The sequence below is a fragment of the Mesocricetus auratus genome, unplaced genomic scaffold (genome assembly GCF_017639785.1).
Source record: "Mesocricetus auratus isolate SY011 unplaced genomic scaffold, BCM_Maur_2.0 Super-Scaffold_100062, whole genome shotgun sequence".
Lineage (NCBI taxonomy): Eukaryota > Metazoa > Chordata > Mammalia > Rodentia > Cricetidae > Mesocricetus > Mesocricetus auratus.
The window spans coordinates 1234052-1258466 of record NW_024429234.1 but is presented as its reverse complement, the minus strand read 5'-3'; the positions used below and the strand labels follow the sequence as shown (position 1 = coordinate 1258466).

The following is a 24415-nucleotide window of genomic DNA, read 5'->3' as shown; positions in this document are numbered from 1 at the left end:
TTTTGTTTTTTTTCCAGACAGGGTTTCTCTGTGGCTTTGGAGGCTGTCCTGGAACTCGCTTGGTAGTCCAGGCTGGTCTCGAACTCATAGAGATCTGCCTGCCTCTGCCTCCTGAGTGCTGGGACAGCCTGGTTTTTTGTTTGTGGGGTTTTTTTTTTTTTTGGTGTGGGGGGTTCAAGACAGGGTTTCTCTGTGGCTTTGGAGGCTGTCCTGGAACTAGCTCTTGTAGACCAGGCTGACCTTGAACTCACAGAGATCCACCTGCCTCTGCCTCCCGAGTGCTGGGATTAAAAGCGTGGGCCACGAACACCCGGTTTACAGCCGGATCTTATAGAGGCAGTTTTTCACACGAGTTTCCTTCCTCTCAGATGCGCCAAGTTAATGTAATGCTAGCTAAGACACTGGGCTACTAGTGTCTTAAAAGTGGGGAGGGAAGCCGGGCGTTGGTGGCACACGCCTTTAATCCCAGCACTCGGGAGGCAGAGGCAGGCGGATCTCTGTGAGCTCGAGACCAGCCTGGACTACCAAGTGAGTTCCAGGACAGCCTCCAAAGCCACAGAGAAACCCTGTTTCGAAAAACCAAAAAAAAAAAAAAAAAAAAAGTGGGGAGGGGCCCATCTTCTGATGCGTGTATGAGTAAGGGTTGTTGCTATCAAGCTTGTGCCATCCTTTCCCCAGTAATCCTGACTCCCAAGCTTTTGGGTTGTGGGGGTGGAATACCAGTAAGCCACAGTTGACAACAGTGACACTCTTCCAGGGGCCTATGGTCATCTGAGACTGCTAGTTGGCTAGATGTATGTGCTAGTCAATATCCAAGGCCATTAAACCTTTTAGTGTCTCCCCTCCCCCTCGTGGCTGCGTGTCTCTGTGATCCTCTCCCAGGCGTTCACCAGATCAGTCTGTAGCAACATTCTGCTGGTGCCAGAGTTAAAGTGAGGCGAGCGGGGCCTAAAATGTCTTGTTTTCTGGGACTAGAGCAATGGCTCGGTAGTTATGAGTACTTGTTGCTGTTGCGGAGGACTGTGGTTTGATTGCCAACACCTATATGGTGCCTCACGGCCGCCTGTAATTCTATTCCAGGCAAACTCTATGTGATACCCTCTTCTTCAGGCACCAGGCATGCATACATACATACATATGTGGACAAAAATACTCATGCACATAAAATAAAACAGGTCTTAAAAAAAAACTTCCCGTTTTGCTATAAAAACTAAGAATGACCGACTTTAACACAAGCCAGCTGTTTACCAGGAAGAGGTGAAGGGTGGGTCAGAGATTTTGGGACTAAGCAGTGTCCCAAGGGTGCACGTGGCCTTCAGAAGGAAGTATATGGAGGTTCATTTCTCAAACGCACTGGCTAACTCTACCCCACAGAGCTGCCTCATTACCAGTGTTGAACCTCTGCCCAGTCGGCCTCGGCCCCAGCTCCTGGCTCAAGGCTTGCGTCCTTCTTGAGTCCACAGGATTTCATGAGGGGCTTAAGTGCCAACGCGAGCTCCTGAGCCCTTTCTTAGCAGAGAAAACTTACAAACAGATAGCTCAGAGTTTCGGATTAAACCACTTCCAGTTCTGCTTTATATGCAGTCTCCTACTTCAGAGACTAGAGTTACTCTTCGTTTGGAAAAAGATGATCTAGCTCCTTCCGGACCCGTTTCTTGGGTCCTACCTGCATTTCTATCTGGAAGGCAGAATGTAGAAGTTCTCTGGGCATGGGCGGCCAAAACTAGATGCCCCTAGGGATGCCAGGGTGAAGGTTGTACAAAGGTCCTGGTCAGCTGCTGGTCACCTGAGTTTCAACAACGAACGAACTACTTAGGACTCACTTCCTCTTTCCTTGCTTTTAGAGAGGCTGCACAGTCACAGTAAATGATGGACCTCTTTCGGCTCGACCTGCTTTCGGTCCTTTGCGTGTGGGAGGGCTAGGAATCGGGAATGAGGACTACCTGACTGTGCTGGGTACTCGGTGAGGTGGGGCTGCCTAGCGGCGGGATGGCAACTGGGAGCCAGGCGGCGCCCAGCAGTCGATCGATGCATTCGACGCGCAGCACAGTCTAGCCGCAAGCCCAGGGGTGGGCAAGGACGGGGTGGTGAGTTTGAGTGGGAGGGACGCTCGTGGCGGAGAATTCCAATTGGTAGAGCCGTAGCAAGAGGCGGGTCTTAATTGGCTGGTGGCTGGGAGCGGTGGGGTTAAGCTCGACGCTGCGGTCCCGGCCTAGGCGCGATCCCTTATCAGTAGGGCAGTCCATTGGACCTGCTGCCAGTCTCACGCCATGGATCGCCATCACCTCGCTTGTCGCGCGACGCAGCTGCGGAGCGGTCTCTTGGTCCCACTGCTTCTGCTCATGATGCTGGCAGACCTGGCACTCTCGGTCCAACGTCACCCCCCGGTAGTGCTTGGTGAGACTGGCGTGCGGCGGGACGGTGGGAGGGTACTGCAGGATCCATTGCAGCTAGTGGGCCGACTTCCCCGTTTGTGCTCCTGCTTTAAGCACGATACCCAGAGCGTTTTGGTCTCTTAACCTGGGTCTGGTCGGTTAGCCCGCCTCCCTCCATACTGGGCATGGGTGTGGTCAGCCACCCTCTAAAACATGAGAGCCAGAGGAAAAGATACTGTCCGATTTTCCTATCTACATCAGCTCCAAACCTGGGCCTTAGCATGCCCCCATTTCTTAGCTGGAAAGACTGAGGCAGTTCAATCCTACTTCAGAGACTAGAGTTGATCTGAGTCTGCCTAGAAGGCATCGCTCTACTGTATTTCATAGGGCATGGCTGGTAGCAAGTTCTGTCTTTGCTGGTCACCAAGATTATTGAGAGCATTCACCTTGCTCTCAACTTATGAAATGCATGGCATTAACTTTCGGGGAGAAGGCCGAAGGGAGGCAGTGTAGCTAAGGGAAGGCAAGACAAGAAAGGGCTAGGTCCACAGCCATGAACAGGTGTTGGCGAGTCAGAGAGCATGCTCTATTCTCTCCCCTACAAGACCTCGTTACTCCAGGCTGTGTGGAGGCCAGGAGACATTCCCGGCCTATTACTCTTAGGTCCTACACCTGGCAGCTGAACAAGAATCAAAAGTGCATTTTTGTTTTTTTTTTTTTTTTGTTTTTTGTTTTTTTTTGTTTTTTGTTTTTGGTTTTTCGAGACAGGCTTTCTCTGTATTGTTTTGGAGGCTGTCCTGGAACTCTCTGTAGATCAGGCTGGCCTTGAACTCACAGAGATCCGCCTGCCTCTGCCTCCCCAGTGCTGGGATTAAAGGCGTGGGCCACCAACGCCGGCCAAAAGTGTTTTCTTATGCTAATAGGTCAGGATAAAATCTTTGGGATTCTTAGACTGGAGTTGGCTCTCTAGTGTTTCAGTGGCCAGCCAGGGCTCCTGAGCACAGAGACTCGCTGAAGCGCTCCTTGTGCCAGAGCACGCGTTCCTGGTTCCTGTGCTCTTTCTGCTGGGATTTTTTTTTTAATCTTTTCAAGACAGGGTTTCTCATGTTCTGGAACTCACTCTGTAGACCAGGCTGGCCTCAGACTCACGGAGACCTGCTTCCCAAGTGCTGATATTAAAAGCATGTGTCACCACTCCTGACTGCTGAAAATATTTCAATAGGGAAATTGCAGATCATAGAAGAATAGTGTCGACTGACAAAAATGGTCCTGGGAAACTTCAATAGGCAACTTTAATCCTAGCACTCGGGAGGCAGAGGCAGGCGGATCTTGAGTTTGAGGCTGGCCTGGTTAACAATGCAAGTTTCAGGACACTAGTGCTATACAGAGACACCTGGTCTCAAAAAACAAAACAACAAAAAAAAGGCATTCTAGGTCAGGAAATGGTCTGGGGGATTCTGGACCTAGTGCTCTTTAAGATTTGTACACCCTTGGTCCTGCCTTTCCCAACTTCCATGATGGCTCTTGGGGATGAGGTCTGGGATGGCTAAGCACAGAGAATCAGTCTGGGTGAGTGGGTGCCAGGGAAGCCCTCCTGGAGTGTGCTGGAACTAAGGTTGCTTGGAAGATGGTTCCAGACTGGTTGGAATGGTTGGGGGGGCGGGGCTGGAGGCACATATGGTGTAGAGCTTGTGACTTATTGGGTCATCTGGATTTTACCCTGGGAACCCGTGTAAAGAAGCCACGAGTGAGCCTAAGGAGTTCTAAGAATGGGGACCTTGGTTTTGGGATGTCTGTATTCTCTGACCACATGAAAGTTTGCCACTTCTTTTTTTTTTTTTTTTTTGAGGCAGAGTTCCACTCTGTAGCCCTGTCCTCTCTTTGTAGATTGTGTGTTCTGCCTGCCTCTGCCTCCCTAATACTGGGATTGTTGCCACGTATTTTTACCTGATGAATTGGTGCTAACTGCACTTGTTAATCCATCCAGTCTTTGGTTATCCTAAGTCACAGCAGAGAAGCCTCAGACTCCACCGGGATCTGAACATCTGCACCCCGAGCCTGCCCATCTTTTCAGGGATTGGGGCTGTTGCTGGTAACTCAGAGACCCAGAGAGAGCCATTCCTGATCCTAGGCACTAAGTGTGGGTCCTGAGTTAGTGGTAGAAAATTGGGTAGTTAGAAAATTGACCCAGGGGCAGGGGATGGGACCTTAAGCAAACCACTTGTACCCCTATGAGCTTCAGTCTTCTCATCTGTTAAATGAATAGAGAGAGGCCCCACAGGAAGGCTCAGAGGGCAGAGGGGATTGCCATGAAGCCTGAAGACCAAGTTCCACGCCCAGATGAAACCAGTTTTGGCAAGTTGTCCTCCAGCCTTCACACACATGCTGTGGTGTGCTCGAATATTACATCTGTATATACATACACACTAAATAAGTTAATGTGATTTTAAAACTTATATGAAGATGACCCTTCCCAGTGTTAGCTGAAGTAAAAGTTTAAAACTTATATGAAGATGACCCTTCCCAGTGTTAGCTGAAGTAAAAGTTTAAAACTTATATGAAGATGACCCTTCCCAGTGTTAGCTGAAGTAAAAGTTTTGCGTGTGGCTCTTGTCCTTGTTTCAGACACCAAGTATCTCAGGAAGGGGCCATTGCTATTTTTAGAAGCCACATAGCCTGACCAGGGCAAGGGGTATGTGGTGGGTTCCTCTTTCACTCATTTCCCCTTTGGTGGATGGAGACAGTGACCAGTCCACATCCCCAGCTCAGCTTGTCATGTAGAGGCTCCCATGCAGGAAGTTTCCTGCTTCTGCACCTACGTCATGAAGGGAGGGGAAGGCACGAGTCTCACCTGCTTCCCACAACACTCTGACTCTGGGATGACACTCAGGCAAGGCCACGTGCTGTGCTGGGCTCAAAGTCGCTGGTGAGGAAAGCCAAGTGGCTCTAACTAGTGACTGTGGGTCTTAAAAGGAGTTGTCTCTTTGAAGTGTCCAGAGTGTAGCCTGTAGCAGGAACATGTGGCTTGTTACATTAATGGGAATAAATAGATTACGGGGCTTTAAATAAATACTTCGAATTTAAAGGGATGTGTATGGGTTTGGTGTTACCAGGGCCCTAGTGTCTGTGTGGATCAAAGAGATTGACAATGGTGGTATCCACTCATGCTTGGAACTTGGTCCCACACCCTGGCCTGTGGCATGTTATTGCAGATTAGTCATCTGCAGCATACCTCTCAGCCATGCTGAAGCCTTCCACAAATCTATCCTCTGGAACTTGCCTGTCTTTAGCGAGGCCTAGGGGCCTTGGTGGATCTGCTGGTACCATTGTAAGCATCTGTTATTTGTGTTTTTATCATGGCCTCCCTCCCACAGGCCTGTAATTCCAGCATGTGGGAGGTGGAGTCAGGAAAAGTACGCTTTTGATGTCAGCAAGAAGATGTTGAAAAACAAAACACAGGAATACTGCCTCCAGATTTAGTTTTTGGCTTAGCACTCTGTCTTAGCACTCTGCTTGGGGGTAGATAAGACCCTGCTAGCTCTTTGCAGCCTGGTTTAAGCCTGGAGGTACCATTCCTCATATCAGGACTGTATCACTGGCCAAATTTTGGAGGTTCTGGAAAACTTCCATAAGCCTCATAGCCCCTCCTAGTCAGAGCATGTTCTGGGTCCGTTAACCTTGGAATCCATCTGTATATGTTGGGGCAATCCAGGCTGAGGTCTCAGGGGGAACCACAGCCTCTAAGGAAAGTGACTGGCTTGAAGCTCTTTCTGAATGGCCTACAAGTAAGTTTCAGTGAAGACTCAGGGAGGTTATTTTTATTCCACATCCTTGGAGAGAGTCCTGCTGGCCTCCCCAAAAGCATACCAGGCCTCTCTTTAAGCCTCCACAGGGTATCTGTTGGCAGGCTTCTTTCCCATTAATGTGGCTCTTGTTTCTGTTTGTTTTGAAACACGATCTCATTATGTAGCCCAAATTGGGCTACCACTCACTTGATTCTCCTGCCTCAGCCTCCTAAGTACTAGAATTTATCAGATATTCACCACCATGCCTGGCTAGTAACAACGTTTCTACATGAAGGTGGTGTCCTGGCTTCTGTCACGTTTCCCTGTTTTTGATTTTTTTTTTCCAGCCCTGGGATTGAGCTTCAACTTCCGAAGTGGGATTGCAAAGATGTGCCGTGGTGTTCATGACTCCGAGTGGCTCTTTTGCAGACTCAAAGGTTCTTGGGGGTCTCCAGCTTGCCAGGGCTTGGGCCCATGCATGTCTTTTTCTTCTGCAGTGCCTGGTGATTTGGGTAACCAGCTAGAAGCAAAGCTGGACAAGCCAAAGGTTGTGCACTATCTTTGCTCCAAGAGGACGGACAGCTACTTCACACTCTGGCTGAACCTGGAGCTGCTTCTGCCTGTTATCATCGATTGCTGGATTGACAATATCAGGTAGGGGCTAGTGCGCACGGATGGGAGCCACTACGGGGCCTAGAGAGGCCTTCAGAGTCCTTGTCCTCACTCCTCAACAGATGGAAAAGTACCCCTCTTCTGGGCTCTGTGGCCTCTGAACTGGTCTGGTCAGCACTAGCTCTACACCCGGAGGCATGGTTTTCTCCTCCTTGCTGCCCCTGGTCCTCCCTTCTCCAGTTTAGCTATCAAGCGCTAGACTCAGGTTTCTTTCTTTTTTTTTTTTTGGTTTTTCGAGACAGGGTTTCTCTGTGGCTTTGGAGGCTGTCCTGGAACTCACTTGGTAGTCCAGGCTGGTCTCGAACTCACAGCCTGCCTCTGCCTCCCGAGTGCTGGGATTAAAGGTGTGCGTCACCAACACCCGGCTTAGACTCAGGTTTCTTTAGCTAGCTCCTATCCGTAGACTCAGTGTGGCTCCCTCCTTCCTTTGCCCGAGTCTTGACTGCACCTGCCTCTCTAGCTGCTTGTTCTCCCTGCCATAATTCTGCATCTTTTCACATTATAATCTTCACATAGAGGGATTCTGATTTAGTAGCCTTCACTGATAAATCCCCTCCCATTCACCCTTTAGAACATAGCTTTTGAGTTGGCTCAGTGACTAAGAGCACTGGCTGCAGTGATCCTCAATCTTCCTAATGCTGCAACCCTTTAATAAAGTTTCCCATGTTGTGGTGACCACCCAACCATAAAATTATTTCATTGCTACTTTGTAACTGTAATTTTTTTTTCTGAGACAGGGTTTCTCTGTATTGTTTTCTCTGTATTGCTCTGTAGACCAGGCTGACCCACTCACAGAGATTCGCCTGCCTTTACCTCCTGAGTGCTGGGATTAAAGGTGTGCACCACCAATGCCCGGCATGGTGATTTTTTTTTAAATCTTTTTGCTATGTTTTGTTTTCTTTGTTTTTCCAGACAGTGTTAACAGCCCTGACTGTCCTGGAACTCTCTCTGTAGAGCAGGCTGGCCTCAAACTCAGAGATCCGCCTGCCTCTGCCTATCCAGTGCTGGGATTAAAGGCATGCACCACGAATGCCCCGATACAATGTATCTCTTAAAAAGTTATTTTTAGATTTATTTTATGTGTATGGTTGTTTTACCTGCATGTGTATATATGCATGGCATGCGTGCCTGCAGAAGTCAGAGGAAGGCATCAATCTATTGGAATTGAAGTTACAGAGGTTTATGAGCTACCTTGCTGGTGCTGGGAGTTGAACCTGGGCCTTCTTCAAGGAGCCATTTCCCCTAGTTCCTTTTTCTTTCTTTAAAATTTTTTCTTTATTATGTTTATGTGTGTTTTGCTACATGTATATCTGTGCACCATGTATGTAGCGCCCACAGAAACCAGAAGAGGGTGCCAGATCACCTAGGACTGGAGTTAACTATACATTGTATCTTTTTTTTTTTTAAGATTTATTTATTTATTACATATACAGTGTTCTGCCTACATGCCAGAAGAGGACACCAGATTGAATTGTAGATGGTTGTGAGCCACCATGTGGTTGCTGGGAATTGAACTCAGGACCCCTGGAAGAGCAGTCAGTGCTCTTAACCTCTGAGCCATCTCTCCAGCCCCCCATTGTATCTTTTGTGTTTTGTTTTGTTTTTTCCAAACAGGGTTTCTCTGTGTAGCTTTTGGAGCCTTCCTGGTGCTTACTCTGTAGACCATGCTGCCTCTACCCCTAATTCACAGATCTGTCCGCCTCTGCCTCCCAAGTGCTTGGATTAAAGGCGTGTTCTACCACACCTGGCTAAAATGTGCAGCCCAGGCTAGCTTTGAACTTATTTTTATTTTTTAAGATTTATTTTGCTGGGCAGTGGGAGACAGAGGCAGGCGAATCTTTGTGAGTTCGAGACCAGCCTGGTCTACAAGAGCTAGTTCTTTTTTTTTTTAAAGATTTGTTTATTTATTATGTATACAGTGTTCTGCAGATCAGAAGAGGGCACCAGGTCTCGTTACAGATGGTTGTGAGCCACCATGTGGTTGCTGGGAATTGAACTCAGGACCTCTGGAAGAGCAGCGAGTGCTCTTAACCTCTGAGCCATCTCTCCAACCCACAAGAGCTAGTTCTAGGACAGCCTCCAAAGCCACAAAGAAACCCTGTCTCGAAGAAAAAAAATTTATTTTTATTTTGTGTGTATGGATGGTTTGCCTCAGTACTCATGCTAGCATCTGTAGAGGCCAGGTCTTGGATCTCCTGGGACTATAGTTATTGATTATAATGATCTGTTGTTTCTGGAAATCAAACCTGGGTTCTCTGGAAGAGCAGCCAGTGCTCTTAACTGATGAATGTCCCCTCCTTTATTTTTCATTTGCTTTTTTAGAAAGTCACATTTATTCAGTTAAGGGTAGGTGCACCTGTTATAGCATGAGTGTATAGTTCAGGGAGCAGTCTGAGAGCTTAGTTCTCTCTCTACCACACTGGTCCCAGTGATGGAACTCAGGTCTTCTGTCCGGTGAGCAAGTACCTTATCTACTGAGCCAACTTGCTGGACCCATTTTCCTTTTCTTGCTCCTTTTTGTTTGTTTGTTTTTGAGACAGGGTTTCTCTGTGTAGCCTTGGCTGTCCTTGAACTCACTCTCCCACTCTCCAACCCCAAACTTGGGCTGCCTCTGAGTCAGACCCTTCAAAAACAAACTGCACATGCGTGTTGTGCCACACCCACACACAAATGAACAAATACATGCATATGATAAACACTAAAACTTAAAGCTTTTTTTTTTTTTTGAGATAGCCAGTTATGGTGCTACATGCCTTTAAGAGGTAGAGGCAGGTAGATCTCTGTGAGTTTGAGGCCAGCCTGGTCTAGAGAGTGAGTTCCAAGGTGGTCAGAGCTACATAGAGAATCCCTGTTGTAAGCGTTTCGGGATGGGTCGGGACAGGATGAAACAGGAGTGGGTCAGGTATTCTGGCACTCGGGAGTCACAGAATACTGAGTGTTACACAGCTCAGGTGGAAAGGTATCCTGGAGCTCAGGAGCCAAGGACCACCACAGGTTGCAGTAAGTTTGGCAGCTTACAGCCTTGCCTCAGAGAAAGGCTTCTCCGGTGTATCAGCTCCGCTCTGGCAGGACAGGGTCTTCCAGCTGGGGATGTGCGCCTAGTGTAGCAGTTTTGCTTGGCAGGAGGTTTCTCTGGCGAAGTTGCTACAGTTCAGCTCTGCTCCTGGAGAGCAGAGAGCGGGGAGCAGAGTGTAACAACTCCGCTCTGCGAAGGAAGGTTTCCCGGGCAAGTGTTACAGCCCTGCTCGCTCTGCCCTGCTCTGCCCTGCTCAGCCCTGCCCTGCCCAGCCCTGCCCAGGGTCGCCTCTGCCCTGCCCTGCCCTGCCCTGCCCAGGGTGGCCTCTGCTCTGCCCTGCCCTGCCTAGCCCTGCCCAGGGTGGCCTCTGCTCTGCCCTGCCCTACCCAGGGTCGCCTCTGCCCTGCCCTGCCCTGCCCTACCCAGGGTCACCTCTGCTCTGCCCAGCCCAGCCCTGCCCTGCCCTGCCCTACCCAGGGTCGCATCTGCTCTGCCCTGCCCAGCCCTGCCCAGCCCTGCCCAGGGTGGCCTCTGCTCTGCCCTGCCCTGCCCTACCCAGGGTCGCCTCTGCCCTGCCCTGCCCTGCCCTACCCAGGGTGGCCTCTGCTCTGCCCTGCCCTACCCAGGGTCGCCTCTGCCCTGCCCTGCCCTGCCCTACCCAGGGTCACCTCTGCTCTGCCCAGCCCAGCCCTGCCCTGCCCTGCCCTACCCAGGGTCGCATCTGCTCTGCCCTGCCCAGCCCTGCCCAGCCCTGCCCAGGGTGGCCTCTGCCCTGCCCAGCCCTGCCCAGGGTGGCCTCTGCTCTGCCCTGCCCTGCTCTACCCAGGGTGGCCTCTGCCCTGCCCTGCCCTGCCCTGCCCTGCCCTACCCTACCCTACCCTACCCAGGGTCACCTCAGCTCTGCCCTGCCCTGCCCAGCCCTGCCCAGGGTGGCCTCTGCTCTGCCCTGCCCTGCCCTGCCCTGCCCAGGGTGGCCTCTGCTCTGTCGCCGCTGCAAAAGAAGATCTTCACCCAAAGCTCATCCGAAGGGGTTTTTTGGAAGGCAGCTGGACCAGCCAAGCTGAACATACACAGGGTTTATATAGGGATTCTTGGGGTTGGGGAAGTTTTTCCAGAGTAAGGATTGGTCCGATTTCAGTGCTGAGCTCAGATTGGCTAGAGCTCTGCTCTGGGATTGGTTACTTTTTTACACAGGATTAGGGTCAGATTTGGCTCTGGTTTCAGGGCCAAAGTGTGTTTCTTTCTCTGGTCCTTTTTAGCCTTTTGGCTCCAATTTTAGGGCCAGGGTGCATTTCTTTCACTGACTCTGATTCCAGGAACAAAGTGTGTTCCTTTGGCACTGGTTTCAGGGTCAGGGTGCATTTCTTTGGTTCTGGTTGCAGGGCCAAAGTGTGTTTCTTTGGCTCTGCTCAGGGTGTGTTTCTTTGACTGGTCCCTTTTCCCTACACCTGTCTCAAAAATTTTTTTAGCTGAATCTCTATAAATTACTAGGCCAGCCTTGATCTTTTTTTTTTTTTTTTTTTTTTCAAGACAGGGTTTCTCTGTATTGTTTTGGAGGCTGTCCTGGAACTTGCTCGGTAGACCGGGCTGGCCTCGAACTCACAGAGATTCACCTGCCTCTGCCTCCCGAGTGTTGGGATTAAAGGCGTGCGCCACCAACGCCCGGCTCCAGCCTTGATCTTTTAGTCCTTCTTTATCAGCCTCTGGAACAGGAGTGATTACAGACCCATTCCAGCCATAATAATATTTTGTCAAGGGCAGATTAGTCAGACTTTGTGACACATACCTGGGATTCCAGTGTTTTGGAGACAGAAGATCACTCAGTTCAAGGCTAGCCTGGTATACAGAGCAAATTCCTAGGGCTGTATCATGAGACACTGTCTAAAAACAAAGGAAGACTACAACAGAAAAGGAAAGAGAGTAGGAGAGAACAGTTTTATGTGAGGTGGAGGTGCTTCTTTCAGTACGGGGAAGGACGGGACACAGCCCTTGCCTAGCATGTGTGAAGGACTGGATACAGCCCTTGCCTAGCATGTGTGAAGGACTGGATACAGCCCTTGCCTAGCATGTGTGAAGGACTGGATACAGCCCTTGCCTAGCATGTGTGAAGGACTGGACATAGCCCTTGCTTAGCATGTGTGAAGGACTGGACACAGCCCTTGCTTAGCATGTGTGAAGGACGGGACACAGCCCTTGCCTAGCATGTGTGAAGGACTGGACACAGCCCTTGCCTAGCATGTGTGAAGGACTGGACACAGCCCTTGCCTAGCATGTGTAAAGGCCCAGCTTGGGCCTGAGAGACCCTGGCTGCTACTTAGCACCTACGTTGGGTGGCTCACAACTGCTTATAACTTCAGCTCCAAGGGATCTGGTGCTGGATTCCATAGAAACCTGAACCACGTCATATAATGTATACTTACATTAACATACAGACATTGCACATAGATCTTAAAAAGGACAGGGAGATTTGATCTTTAGCTTTCCTCTCCCCCAAGAAAGGTAATGGAGCTGAAAGCTTCTTATGGCCTTATGCTATGTAATCCAACCTTTGTGGCAAATTTACTCAGGTGCTGTCAACCCAATGAATTACGATACCTTTGGGGTCTGACTATCCAGTCCTGTCTAGCTTGGAACTCACTATGTAGATCAGGCTGGATCACGGAGATCCATTCATCCTTGTCTGTCCATGGAGTGCGGGGGTTGAAGGCATGCACCTCCATACCTCCATGCTGGGTATATTATGATACTTGATGCTAATAATAAGTAATTTATTTATTTATTTAACTTTTGGTTTTTTGAGACAGGATTTCCCTGCTACATAGGATTTTACTGTGTAGACCTGGCTGGCCTGGAACTAAAGGCATGTGCTTACAACACCTGACTTTATTTATTTATTTATTTATTTATTTATTTATTTATTGTTTTTTTTTCGAGACAGGGTTTCTCTGTGGCTTTGGAGGCTGTCCTGGAACTAGCTCTTGTAGACCAGGCTGGCCTGGAACTCACAGAGATCCGCCTGCCTCTGCCTCCCAAGTGCTGGGATTAAAGGCGTGCACCACCAACACCCGGCTTTTCTTCCTTTTTATTTAAGTTAGAAACAAGCTTGCTTCACATGTCAATCTCAGCCCTCCCCCCCCCCAATCCAATCTCCACTCTGATCCCCAGGGAGGGTGAGACCTTCCGTGGTGGAACTCCAGAGTCTGTCATTTAATCCAGGGCAGGGCCTAGGCCCTCCCCCAAGAGTCCAGATTGAGAGAGCATCCCTCATTGTGGGATGGGCAGCCAAGGTCCATTTGTATGCCAGGGATAAATACTACCCAAGGCCCCATAGATTACCTAGGCCTCCTCACTGACACCCACATTCAGGGGGTCTGGATCAGTCCCAACACCTGACTTTATAATTTTTATTTTTAGTTTTTAATTTTATTGGGGGTGGTGAGAGAGGGTTTCTCTGTGTAGCCCTGGCTATCTTGGACTCCCTTTGTAGACCAGATGGCCTTGAACTCACAGAGATCTGCCAACTCTGTATCCTGAGTGCTGGGATTAAAGGCATGTACCACTGCCAGGCCAATTTTAATATATCACTTTTTTTTTTTGGTTTTATGAGACAGGGTTTCTCTGTATTGTTTTGAAGGCTGTCGGCCCAGCCCGAATGTATCACATTTTAATTGTTTTGGAATGCTACAGAAACAACAGGAAAAGCCACAAAATCCCCATTACCTGAGGTTGCTTATAACCCATTCAGGTTAAGGAAGGTGGATTTTGAGTTAGAGGCTAACCTGGGCTAACAAGACCCTGTCTCAAAACTAAAACAAAACACAAAGTTTACTGTGTTTACTGCATATTGTACCAGAAGTGTTGTAATTTTAAAAAGTGGTGCTCTAGAGAAAGACACTATGTGACAGAGCTTGGGTGGAGGGGTTTTTTATTTAAAGAAAGTGAATGGAAAAGTGAGGGAGAGAAGAAGAGAGACCAGTCTCTGGGGACAGGAGAGGCAGAAGAGAGGGAGAGAGAGAGAGAGAGAGAGAGAGAGAGAGAGAGAGAGAGAGAGAGAGAGAGAGAGAGAGAGAGAGAGAGAGAGAGAGAGACAAGCAGAGAGAGAGGAAGATGGGAGGTGGGCGGGGCCCTTTTAAAAGGGAACGAATGTGCACAGGTGGTTCTCTTAGCGGCTGCAGCTGAGGGCGTATCCTGTCAGGCCAGTACAGATGCCTGAATACTAACAAGAAGTTCTCTCTCTCTCTCCTCTCTCCCTTAAAGAGACAAAAGAAAACAAAAAGGTGGTGGTGCAAGCCTTTAATCCCAAATACTCAGGAGGTGAAAGCAGGTGGAACTCTTGAGTTCAAGGCCAGTCTGGTGTACACAGAGTTCCAGGCCAGGGCTGCAGCCAGGGCTACAAAGTAAGGTCCTGTCGAAACAATAACAAAGACCAACAAAACATCAACACAAAAGGGGTTGGTAAGATGGCCCAGTAGATTTGAACACTCCCCTCTCTTGCAGAGAACCTAAGTTCAAGTCCCAGAACCCACATGGTGACTCACAACCATCATAACTTCAGTTCCAAGGGGTCTGATGCCCTTTTTTGACCTCCGCAGGCCCCAGGTATGCATGTGGTGCTCTATGTTCACGCAGACAAAAAAGCCATACACATACAATTAAATAAAAAAAGGGTTGTGAGACAGGGTCCACTGTGTAGCTCAGGATGGGCTCAAATTCCCAGTGTAGCCCAGGCTGGAGCTGACAGTCCTGGCTCTGCCCCGTGAATGCTGGGATCACAGGTGTGTTTTGCCAGTCCAGTCTTCTCATGAATGTGTGTCTCTTGATTGTGTCAAGAACATATTTGAATGAATGACTTACACTATCTAGATTTGTACTAGAACACTCTTGAGGTCTGCACCATAATAAAATTGCCACCAAATGACAATTTTAATTTAATCTTGAGGCACTCCTTGGAACTGGTACTGTCTTTAAACCTGTTTTACAGGAGATGGGGGTGTAACTCAGTATATCATACATAAGGCTTTGAATTTGATCCCCAGAACCACAACAAAGCAAAACAAGGCAAATGTACTTTATAGATGAGGAAATCCCGAAGCTCAGAGAATTTATAAAATTGACTACAGCCATTTCATTCAGCTGACAAATCAGAAAGGTGACTCAAACTAAGGGCCCCTCCCAGACAGACGTCTCTAAAGGCAGATTATGATTCTGGTTTGTTTGTTTTTTTCCTGGATTTACTTTATTGTTTTATGTGTATGAGTGTTTTGCTTGCATATATGTAAGTGTGGTGTATGCTGGGTGCCTGTGAAAGTCAGAAGAGGGGACATCATATCCCCTAGGATTGGGAGTTACAGATGGCCATGAGTCCCATGTGGGTGCTGGGAATTGAACCTGGGTCCTCTGCAAGATCAACAGGTGCTCCACCTTCCAAGACAGGGTCTCTCAGTACCCCTGGCTGTCCTGGAACTCACTCTGTAGGCTGGCCTTGAAGTCAGAGATCTGCCTGCCTCTGCCTCCTAAGTGCTGGGATCAAAAGGTGTGCACCACCACTACCACACAGCCTGACCTGCAATGAATGTTCTTAATAAATCAAAGAACACAGCTGATGCCTGGTAAAAGTTTGCACTGATTAGATAGAACTTCATCAGTTAGGCTGGAGAGATGGCTCAGAGACAGAACACTGTATACATAATAAATAAGTCTTTTTAAAAAAATCTTCATCAATTAAAGGCTTTTCCCAGAGACCTGCTGGCTGATCCCCTGGACACCCAGGCTCTCCCTGTTGTCCAAGTTGCCCTCTTTGCTGACTTACTTTTCAGAGTGTGATTGCAGTTATTCCTGGGCTGTTGAGCTACATTTCTATTTTTGTCCTGGAGACACATGGCCTCAGGTACTGCCAACAGAGGAATAGGTTGATGCTGAAAAGAGCTTTTTTGTCTTTGTTGCTCCTCTGACCTGTTTAGATTTTCATCTTGCACAAAGCTGCCTTGGCTTTCTACAACAATTTTCTACACTTTTCAGGTTATTCACTGGAGAGAGTGGTCTCAGGCCCCACATTTGGATCAATGTTGGGATCCTGTCTTCCTTCCTTCCTTCCTTCTTTCCTTCCTTCCTTCCTTCCTTCCTTCCTTCCTTCCTTCCTTCCTTCCTTCCTTCCTTCCTTCCTTCCTTCCTTCCTTCCTTCCTAGTTTTATTTATTATGTTTGTAGTGTTCTACCTGCATATTTGCCTGTAGGCCAGAAGAGGACACCAGATCTCATTATAGATGGTTGTGAGCCACCATGTGGTTGCTGGGAATTGAACTCAGGACCTCTGGAAGAATAGCCAGTGCTCTTAACCTCTGAGCCATCTTTCCAGACCCTCCTGTCAGCTTTCTGTGACTGACTTTTTTTTTTAAAGCAATTAAAACTTTTTTGTTGTTATTGTTTGTTTTTGAGACATAATTTCTCAATGTAACAGTTCTGACTGTCCTGGAACTCACTTTTTTATACCAGGCTAGCCCTGAACTCACAGAGATCCGCCTGCCTCTGCCTCCCCAGTGCTGGGATTAAAGGTGTGTGCCGCCACTGTCCTGCTAGATCTGTGTTTTACAAGCCATTTTATAAATGTTTGTTGCATTTGTCATTGTTGTTGTTTGTTTTGTCTTTAGACACAGAGTTCTCTGTGTAGCTTTGGAGCCTGTCCTGGAACTCACTGGGTAGACCAGGCTGGCCAGGCTGGCCTCAGATTCACAGAGGCCTGCTTTGTTACTTTTCATCACCTTTGACCAAACCAGGGACTGAGACTGGAATATGGCTAAGGTTACAGGACAGTATTGAGACATACTAAGCTTAGTGGAACCTTTGAGTTACCAACTCATTATCTTCTCCTGGCAGGCTGGTTTACAACAGAACATCTCGGGCCACCCAGTTTCCTGATGGTGTGGATGTGCGTGTCCCTGGCTTTGGGGAAACATTTTCTCTGGAGTTCCTAGACCCCAGCAAAAGGACTGTGGGTATGTAGATTTTGTTGTTTTTTTGTTGTTGTTGTTTTGTTTTGTTTTGTTTTTTTTTTTTGAGACAGGGTTTCTCTGTATTGTTTTGGAGGCTGTCCTGGAACTCGATCTGTAGTGGTATACACCTCTTGATCAGGGTCTCTAGGGCATGTAGCTGGGGGGCTCTGGGCTCCCCTGGCTTCTAGAATGTGGGAAGTATCACATTGCTTTGAAAGGGTAGCCTATGAGCTGTCCTTGATTAGTTGACATAAATTCCTTTACCACTTCTTCAGGGAGACAGATGTCACTGTCTCTGTGGGTGTGGTGTGGGTGGCTAACACCGGTTATATTTTATATAACTCTATGCCATCATTTCTGTCTGTAGGTTCCTATTTCCACACTATGGTGGAGAGCCTTGTGGGCTGGGGCTATACACGGGGAGAAGACCTCCGAGGAGCTCCCTATGATTGGCGCCGAGCTCCAAGTAAGAAGTCCCCCTCCGCCCCCTCTCTCCCTGAGGGATCGGGAGGCAAGGATAAGGTAGTCTTGGCCACTAATAGGCCTTGGGTTCTCCCTACATCTGGGCCTCTGGTAACCAGTGCAGAGGCCACAGCCACCAGTTCTGAGTCTTGCCTTGTCCTTCATCCTAGGATGGTCCGAGGCTTGGTCAAGGATATGACTGAGGGGAAAATGAGCCTCTTGGTCCTCTCTTCATGAATCTTTGGGGGAACTAATCTGCTCCTACTTAGGCTCTAACATTCTCTGTACCCCCTAGTCCTGGGTCTGGCCTGTGGATTGGCCAGTGGTCCAGGTCCCAGGACACTTCCAGCCTGACCTCTGCTTGGCTCTGGCCTGCAGATGAAAATGGGGCCTACTTCTTGGCCCTCCGAGAGATGATCGAGGAGATGTACCAGATGTATGGGGGCCCCGTGGTGCTGGTCGCCCACAGCATGGGCAACATGTACACGCTCTACTTTCTGCAGCGGCAACCACAGGCCTGGAAGGACAAGTATATCCATGCCTTCATTTCACTGGGTGCGCCCTGGGGGGGCGTGGCCAAGACCCTGCGAGTCCTGGCCTCAGGTAAGACCTCCCTGGCCCCTCATGGATGCCTGTTCCCAGGAGTGCCTTTTATTTCCTTTGTTTTCTGTGGTCTTGTGCTATTCCAACATCCCTCATGTCTCCTCCCTGCACTAACATCCTTCTTTCTCCAGGGTGGCCTTCTATTCACTTTTGGGGGCCGGAGAGATGTCTCAGTGGCTAAAGGAGCTTGCTGTGCAAGCCCAACAACCTGAGTTCAATCCCCAGAACCAGTATAAAGGTGTAAGGAAAGAACCAACTCCACAAATTTGTCATCTAACTGAACATACAGGCATGACATATATGCTCACACCTATCATATACACACAATAATCAATTAAAAAGAAAACAAATATCTTTTTTTCTCCAAAGAAAATCTGATGCTGTGGCTGGTGAGGGGGCTCACCAGGTTAAGGCACTTGTTGCCAAGTCTGAGGACCCGAATTCAATCCCCGGAACCCACATGGTAAAGGAGAAAACCAACTCCCACGAGTTGTCCTCTGAACCCCACATGCACGCTACAGTACTCATGTGCACACACATGCACACACACCCTTTAAGAAAAAGCAATTGGGCCGGGCGTTGGTGGCACACGCCTTTAATCCTAGTACTCGGGAGGCAGAGGTAGGCGGATCTCTGTGAGTTCGAGGCCAGCCTGGTCTACAGAGCGAGTTCCAGGACAGCCTCCAAAGCCACAGAGAAACCCTGTCTCGAAAAACCAAAAAAAAAAAAAGGAAAGAAAAAGCAATTGTGGAGCAGCGGGTGAGCACCTCCAATCCTAGCACTTGGGAGGCAGAGGCAGGCGTACATATCTCTGTCAGTTCTAGGCCAGCTTGGTCTGTAGAGTGAGTTCCAGAACAGCCAGGGCCACACACAGAGAAACCCTGTCTCAGCCCCCTCCCCCAAAATCAATAAAAAGAAAATCTAATAGTACTCGCAGTTTTTCCTCTCTAGTTGATAGCCCTTGTAATCTATTATAATATTGTAGACGGAGTGGCCTAACTGTTGGTCACACAGTATTTGGTTATGCATGTGCACACAGGAACAAACAGTGCTGTGTACCTGGCTGGCAGAACCTGACTTGGCCCGCAGCTCTTTGGGGACCCTCCTCAAGTCTTTCTTACCCTGCCCCCATTTTCCTCAGCAGAGGAAGGCTGACTACCATTTCCTGTTTATGAGTTTCACAGGCCTCTGAGCAGGCGCTACAGGGAGGAAGCGGGTGTGGGTCTGGCTGGGTCCTCTTGCCTGGCAGTTGGGAAAGTCAACTCTCTTTTGGTCCTTCTCCAGTTTTTGTCACTGTAGGACCCATGCAGCCATGGGGTAGGACCTCCTGATGGAGGAAGAAGCTATCCTCCTTCCCACATGACTGAGTGGTGGCCCCGCCCCCTTGCTTGGGGACTGTGAAGCAGGGCCGTCTCAGGGATCTCTAGGCTTTCTTTCTGCCGTCACTGGTACTGCCTGACCTGCTGGCTCATCTGAAGGCTATGGTCAGGTCAGGTTCAGAGTTTCTCCCAGGAGTGATCCTGAATTGAGGGGACAATAAGCTCATGGCTTAGTGGCTTAGACACAGTGAGGACTCATCAGCCTATACTCTCTGCCATTCCTGGGCCTCCAGGGAGACATATGGGCATCTTCAGAATTTGATATCGAGACTTTGGCCATCTCAAAGCTTTCCTTAAAACCTCTTAGATCTTTATTTCAGATGCTAGGAAACTGATGTCAACTCTAGAAATTCAGAGGCAGGAGAGAGAGAGATCCACAGACTCCTGGGTTTGTTTCCCTTTCCCCAAAGATTCTAGAGGCAGCAGGCAAAGCTGAGCCCCTGGGGTCGGCCGGCAGGGCTTGCTGCTTGCAGGTGGTGGATAACGGCTGATGATAGTACCTGAACAGGTAACTACTTTCTCAGCTGCCTCGGGCCCTGAAAGTCTCATCGGCTAATGGCAAGAGTTGACTCCAGATGTAGCTAACTCCAGCTGCAGCTGACTACAGTTTTTTTTTTTTAAAGGAAAAGGCATTCTTATTCTTTGAGAATTTCATACATATAGACAATGTACTTGGTCATATCCCCTCTCAATCCTTCCTTCCAGCTCCTCCTGGTCCTCTCCCATACCACATCCTCCTCCCAATTTCATGTTCCTTTTCTTTTTCTTTTTTTGTTTTTTTGTTTTTGTTTTACGAGACAGGGTTTCTCTGTATTGTTTTGGAAGCTGTCAGTCCAGCCTGGCCTGGAACTCACAGAGATCCGCCTGCCTCTGCCACCCGAGTGCTGGGATTAAAGGTGTACGCCACCACCGTCAGGCTCCTTTTCTTTTTCTAAAGCCCCCGGCTGACTCCTGTTGTTAGCTTCCTCCATCTGTAGCTGATTCCAAGCGTAGCTGTAGCTTCTCACCCTGCTGCCTTGCTTCCAGCAAGTCTGGCCTTCTGGGCAAGTGTACAGCTTACAGATGGGTAGGATGAAACCAGGCTGGCTGAATGCTGGTCTGGACCTAGGAAAAGAAAGGCAAATATACAGTTTAATGTAATAAAACAAAACAAACAAAAAACCCAACCAGCCTGTTGTCTTGCTGTTTCCAAACCTTAGACAAGACTAGTGCTTAAAGGCATGGTGACAGACGCTTAGCAGGGTGCCTTTTATAGATGAGCAAACAATAAAGAACCTGAGGTGGAGTGGTGGCTGAGTCTCTAGTGAGGAAATACATAAGGAACATGTAGATATGGATGCATGCTTTCCATATACAGAAAAAAAAAATAGGAAAGAAAGAAGAGAACTCGGGAGGCAGAGGCAGGCGGATCTCTGTGAGTTCGAGGCCAGCCTGGTCTACAGAGTGAGTTCCAGGACAGCTTCCAAAGCCACAGAGAAACCTTGTCTTGAAAAACCAAAAAAAAAAAAAGAAAGAAGAGAAAAAAGTAAAAGCAGAGATGGAGGTCATTATGATGGCTACAGTCTTGGCCATTGGCTGGGTTGGCGAACCTGCTGTCCAGATAGTTTGCCTTCCCTTGGCTCAGGTTGATCCGAACCCTTTCCTTCCAGGAGACAACAATCGTATCCCTGTTATCGGGCCACTGAAGATCCGGGAGCAGCAGCGATCCGCTGTCTCCACCAGCTGGCTACTGCCATACAACCACACCTGGTCACATGACAAGGTGTTTGTGCACACACCCACAACTAACTACACACTCCGAGACTATCGCCAGTTCTTCCAGGACATCAGATTTGAAGACGGCTGGCTCATGCGTCAGGACACAGAAGGCCTGGTTGAAGCCATGATGCCACCTGGCGTGGAGCTGCACTGCCTCTACGGGACTGGCGTCCCCACACCAGACTCTTTCTATTATGAGAGCTTTCCTGATCGAGACCCCAAGATCTGCTTTGGTGATGGTGACGGCACTGTGAACTTGGAGAGTGTCTTGCAGTGCCAGGCCTGGCAGAGCCTCCAAGAGCACAAAGTATCATTGCAGGAACTGCCAGGAAGTGAGCACATCGAGATGTTAGCCAATGCCACTACCTTGGCTTATCTGAAACGTGTGCTTTTCCAGCCTTGATTCCTGTGCCAGGCTGCTGGATGGCTGGACCATGGAGCTTCTCTTGGGCTCTGACCCTTTTGTGGCCTACAAGCTTGGTAAAAAGTTTGTGACCGTTATTAGAGGTCCTAGGTCTGAGGCTGTGAGGCATTTGCCTCAGGGGAATGCTGTTTCTCGTCCTCTGTGTAAAGACAGGGAAGAAAGGGAAGACCCAAGTGTGGATTCAAAGGACATTTGGTAGAAAGAATGCTGCTGCTGATGGCATTGTGACCTCAGACTGGCTCGGCAGGCTGGCTTCTCTGGCTCCTCACCCTGGTCCCCAGCTGGGGCCACGCAGTCTTCCTAGTTCTCTGGCCTTTCTACTCTAGCCCACTGGGCCCTAACCTTCCTGTGAAGGATGTTACCGAGCTGAGGTCCTGCCCTGGAAGGTTCCACAGTGGCCGTCAGGTGACCTTCCCACACACTGGCTTTAGGTAGCCTACTGGCTAGGGCTGCTAACGTCCCTGTGACCTCACTGGTGGGCATCCTGAGTGTGGCCTCCGGGAGGCAGTCCAGCACCCCTGCAGGCAGGGCGGTTTGTTGTGTTCTCCATGATTCCTCCAGGTCCTGGGATATTTAGACTCCACTCCTACCTCTCACCTCTAGCAGCATCCTAGTCCTAGTTCTGGATTGGGCAGCAGAGGATCCCTCAGTTCTGGGGGCCATGTCCTAGGATTCCTGATCTCCTTAGTTGTGATGTGAGTCCCCGTACTGAAGCTGGCTCTCTTGGTTCTGGGACTGTATTTTAAGGAAAGCAGGGCCTAATGTTATGGCCTTCTAGCTTGGTACCTAGAAGAAGGGGAGCTCAAGGGGGCAACTTTCCCTGAGCCACCTTCTTGAGAACCCCACCACCATACTGCACACTGCCTGTGGGGCCTTTCTATCAACCACTTGGGCGGCACAAGGGGAGAGGGGTGGTAGAGTTCCTGCCCAACGCTTGCTCCCACCAGGCAGCTGAACGGGTTTGGTTTGCCAGAGTTAGTCGAGAGGTTGAAAGGGTTCCGGAGAGGGAAGAGCATGGCATCCAAGCTAGGGCTTTTTTTTTGTTTTTTTGTTTTGTTTTGTTGTTGTTTCCCCTAGGGATGCTGCATGGTCTCTGTGTGACAGCAGAGATGGTGAATCTGGGCCTGTCCTAGGGACAGTGGACCTGACTATAGGCTGAGACTTGGGTCAGCTTTTAGTTTGGAGTCCCCAGACCACTTTCCGGCTGGACTACATACACTGCCTTCCCACACGATTCTCACTGGACTTCCCTTGTTAGGCACATTCCCGCCATCTCTCCCTCACCTGATGGTGGTCCCCACCTGGGGCAGAGCAAGCTGTACCTCAATTTTGGCAATAAAAGTATTCTGGCTGGTGTAAGGTGCCTTGTTCTGCACTGTGCATGAAGGAGGGAGGTGTCGGGTAGGAAGGTGCTGTAGAGGTGAGCAGCTGGGCTGCAGCCTTGCTGGTGTCTCAGGATTATCCCCTGCCTTTGCTTTATCCTTCTGTTCTCCCCTGGGACCAAGGAACGGGCCAGAACCTTGGAGCTGTGCTTTTGTCCTCATCCTGTTTCTGCCCAATCAGCAATCCCTAAATGATGCTCCAAAGTGGGTGAGGGTGGGGGTAAAGGCTGGTCCTGCAGGTGAGCCTGGCTGGATGCCCTAGCCTCTTCCCTCAGCTTCTGGTTCATTTTAGGAAGTCACCTTTCCAAATTCTGCATCTTACCTTCTGAGTCTGGACAGGAAGTCATAGTAAGAGATCAGGCACTGGCTAGCTCAGCTTCACCAGAAGACCCCTTAGAACTTTGCTTCAGATGCCAGAAACTTGCCAGCCCTGAAAGCCCAGATGTGGATGACATGGAAGTCCAGAAGCTCCCGTGAACCCTGTTCTCAAGGGTCCTAGTAGGAGGAAGAGAGACTAGGTCAAGACTGGGATGGGCAGAGTGGTATGAGTGGAGATGACTAAGAAATGGGAGCACGTGGAGATGGATGGATGAAGGGAGTGCCTGAGATAGGGAAGTATGCAGGGGATTGGGCCCAGCCTGATCTTTATGGTGTAGAGCCTGGGGCCACTGAAGATGCCTTGGAAGCATACGGTTTCCCTATTGAGCTGGTCAGACTGTTGATATATTCTATGGCCACTAGAGGGCGACCCAAGCCGCACTGTTTCAGGCACAGTGAATGCAGTGTTAGCCAGACCTGGAAGGACGGGGTGGTCAAGAAAGGGGAAATGAGGTAAGGCCATCCAAGTCCAGCTGTGCACTGGCTTAAGTGAAAGGTTGATAACACGAAAAGAAGCCTCACTCCCAGATCCTACTCAGCTTGACCCTTTGTGATGACCCTGTAGCCTGCTCTTTCCAACTTTTTTTTTAGCCTTACTGGGATCTGAATTTCAGAGGTTCAGAAAGGCACTCTGTCAGCATCAGCCAATTTCCAATTTTCTTTTTTGTTGTTGTTTCTTTTTCAAGACAGGGTTTCTCTGTGGCTTTGAGGCTGTCCTGGAACTCGCTCTGTAGACCAGGCTGGCCTCGAACTCACAGAGATCCGCCTGCCTCTGCCTTCCCCAGTGCTGGGATTAAAGGCGTGCGCCACCAATGCAGGGCCCAATTTTCTTTTGCCCTTTTGACTTTCCTGAGCCTCAGCTTCCTTACCTGATTGAGGATAAATAAATATATCCCACAGGGACGATCGCTCCTGTAAAACAAGAATACCGATGTTGGAAAACATCTGATCCTGTGTCTTATACAGAGTGAGCGTTCGACTGAAGAGTTTTATATGTGAACGTGAGACAGCAAAGCCAGAGATCTGGATGCAAGCCAGCAGGTTTCTCTAAGCAGCTATAGAAAGGACAAATGGATGGCTGTCACTGAATGGAGGGAGCGTTGCACTGGACAGGCTGGGAGAACTGATTCCAGAAGTACAGGGTCAAGCCCAACTGACCTAAATATATGCTGGGAATCCAGCTGCCGTCAGGC

At 49.2% G+C, this 24415-nt stretch overlaps 1 protein-coding gene across 3 annotated transcripts; it reads left to right on the top strand.

Annotated features, from left to right (window-relative positions):
- Positions 1–2155: 2155 nt before the first annotated feature.
- On the top strand, positions 2156–22821 carry Pla2g15 (phospholipase A2 group XV). Of its 3 annotated transcripts, none has more exons than XM_040736595.1 (6): positions 2156–2397; positions 6658–6814; positions 16721–16839; positions 17204–17302; positions 17802–17901; positions 20930–21173. In XM_040736595.1, exons 1-6 carry the CDS (start codon positions 2271–2273, stop codon positions 21036–21038), a joined length of 711 nt encoding a protein of 236 aa, XP_040592529.1. In that variant the 5' UTR covers positions 2156–2270; the 3' UTR covers positions 21039–21173. The 3 variants fall into 3 exon arrangements, with proteins under 3 accessions (XP_040592529.1, XP_005076374.1, XP_021086446.1); XM_005076317.4 differs by having other exon boundaries at positions 2157–2397; positions 17677–17901; positions 20930–22821; XM_021230787.2 differs by lacking the exon at positions 17802–17901 and having other exon boundaries at positions 2157–2397; positions 20930–22821.
- Positions 22822–24415: the final 1594 nt, after the last annotated feature.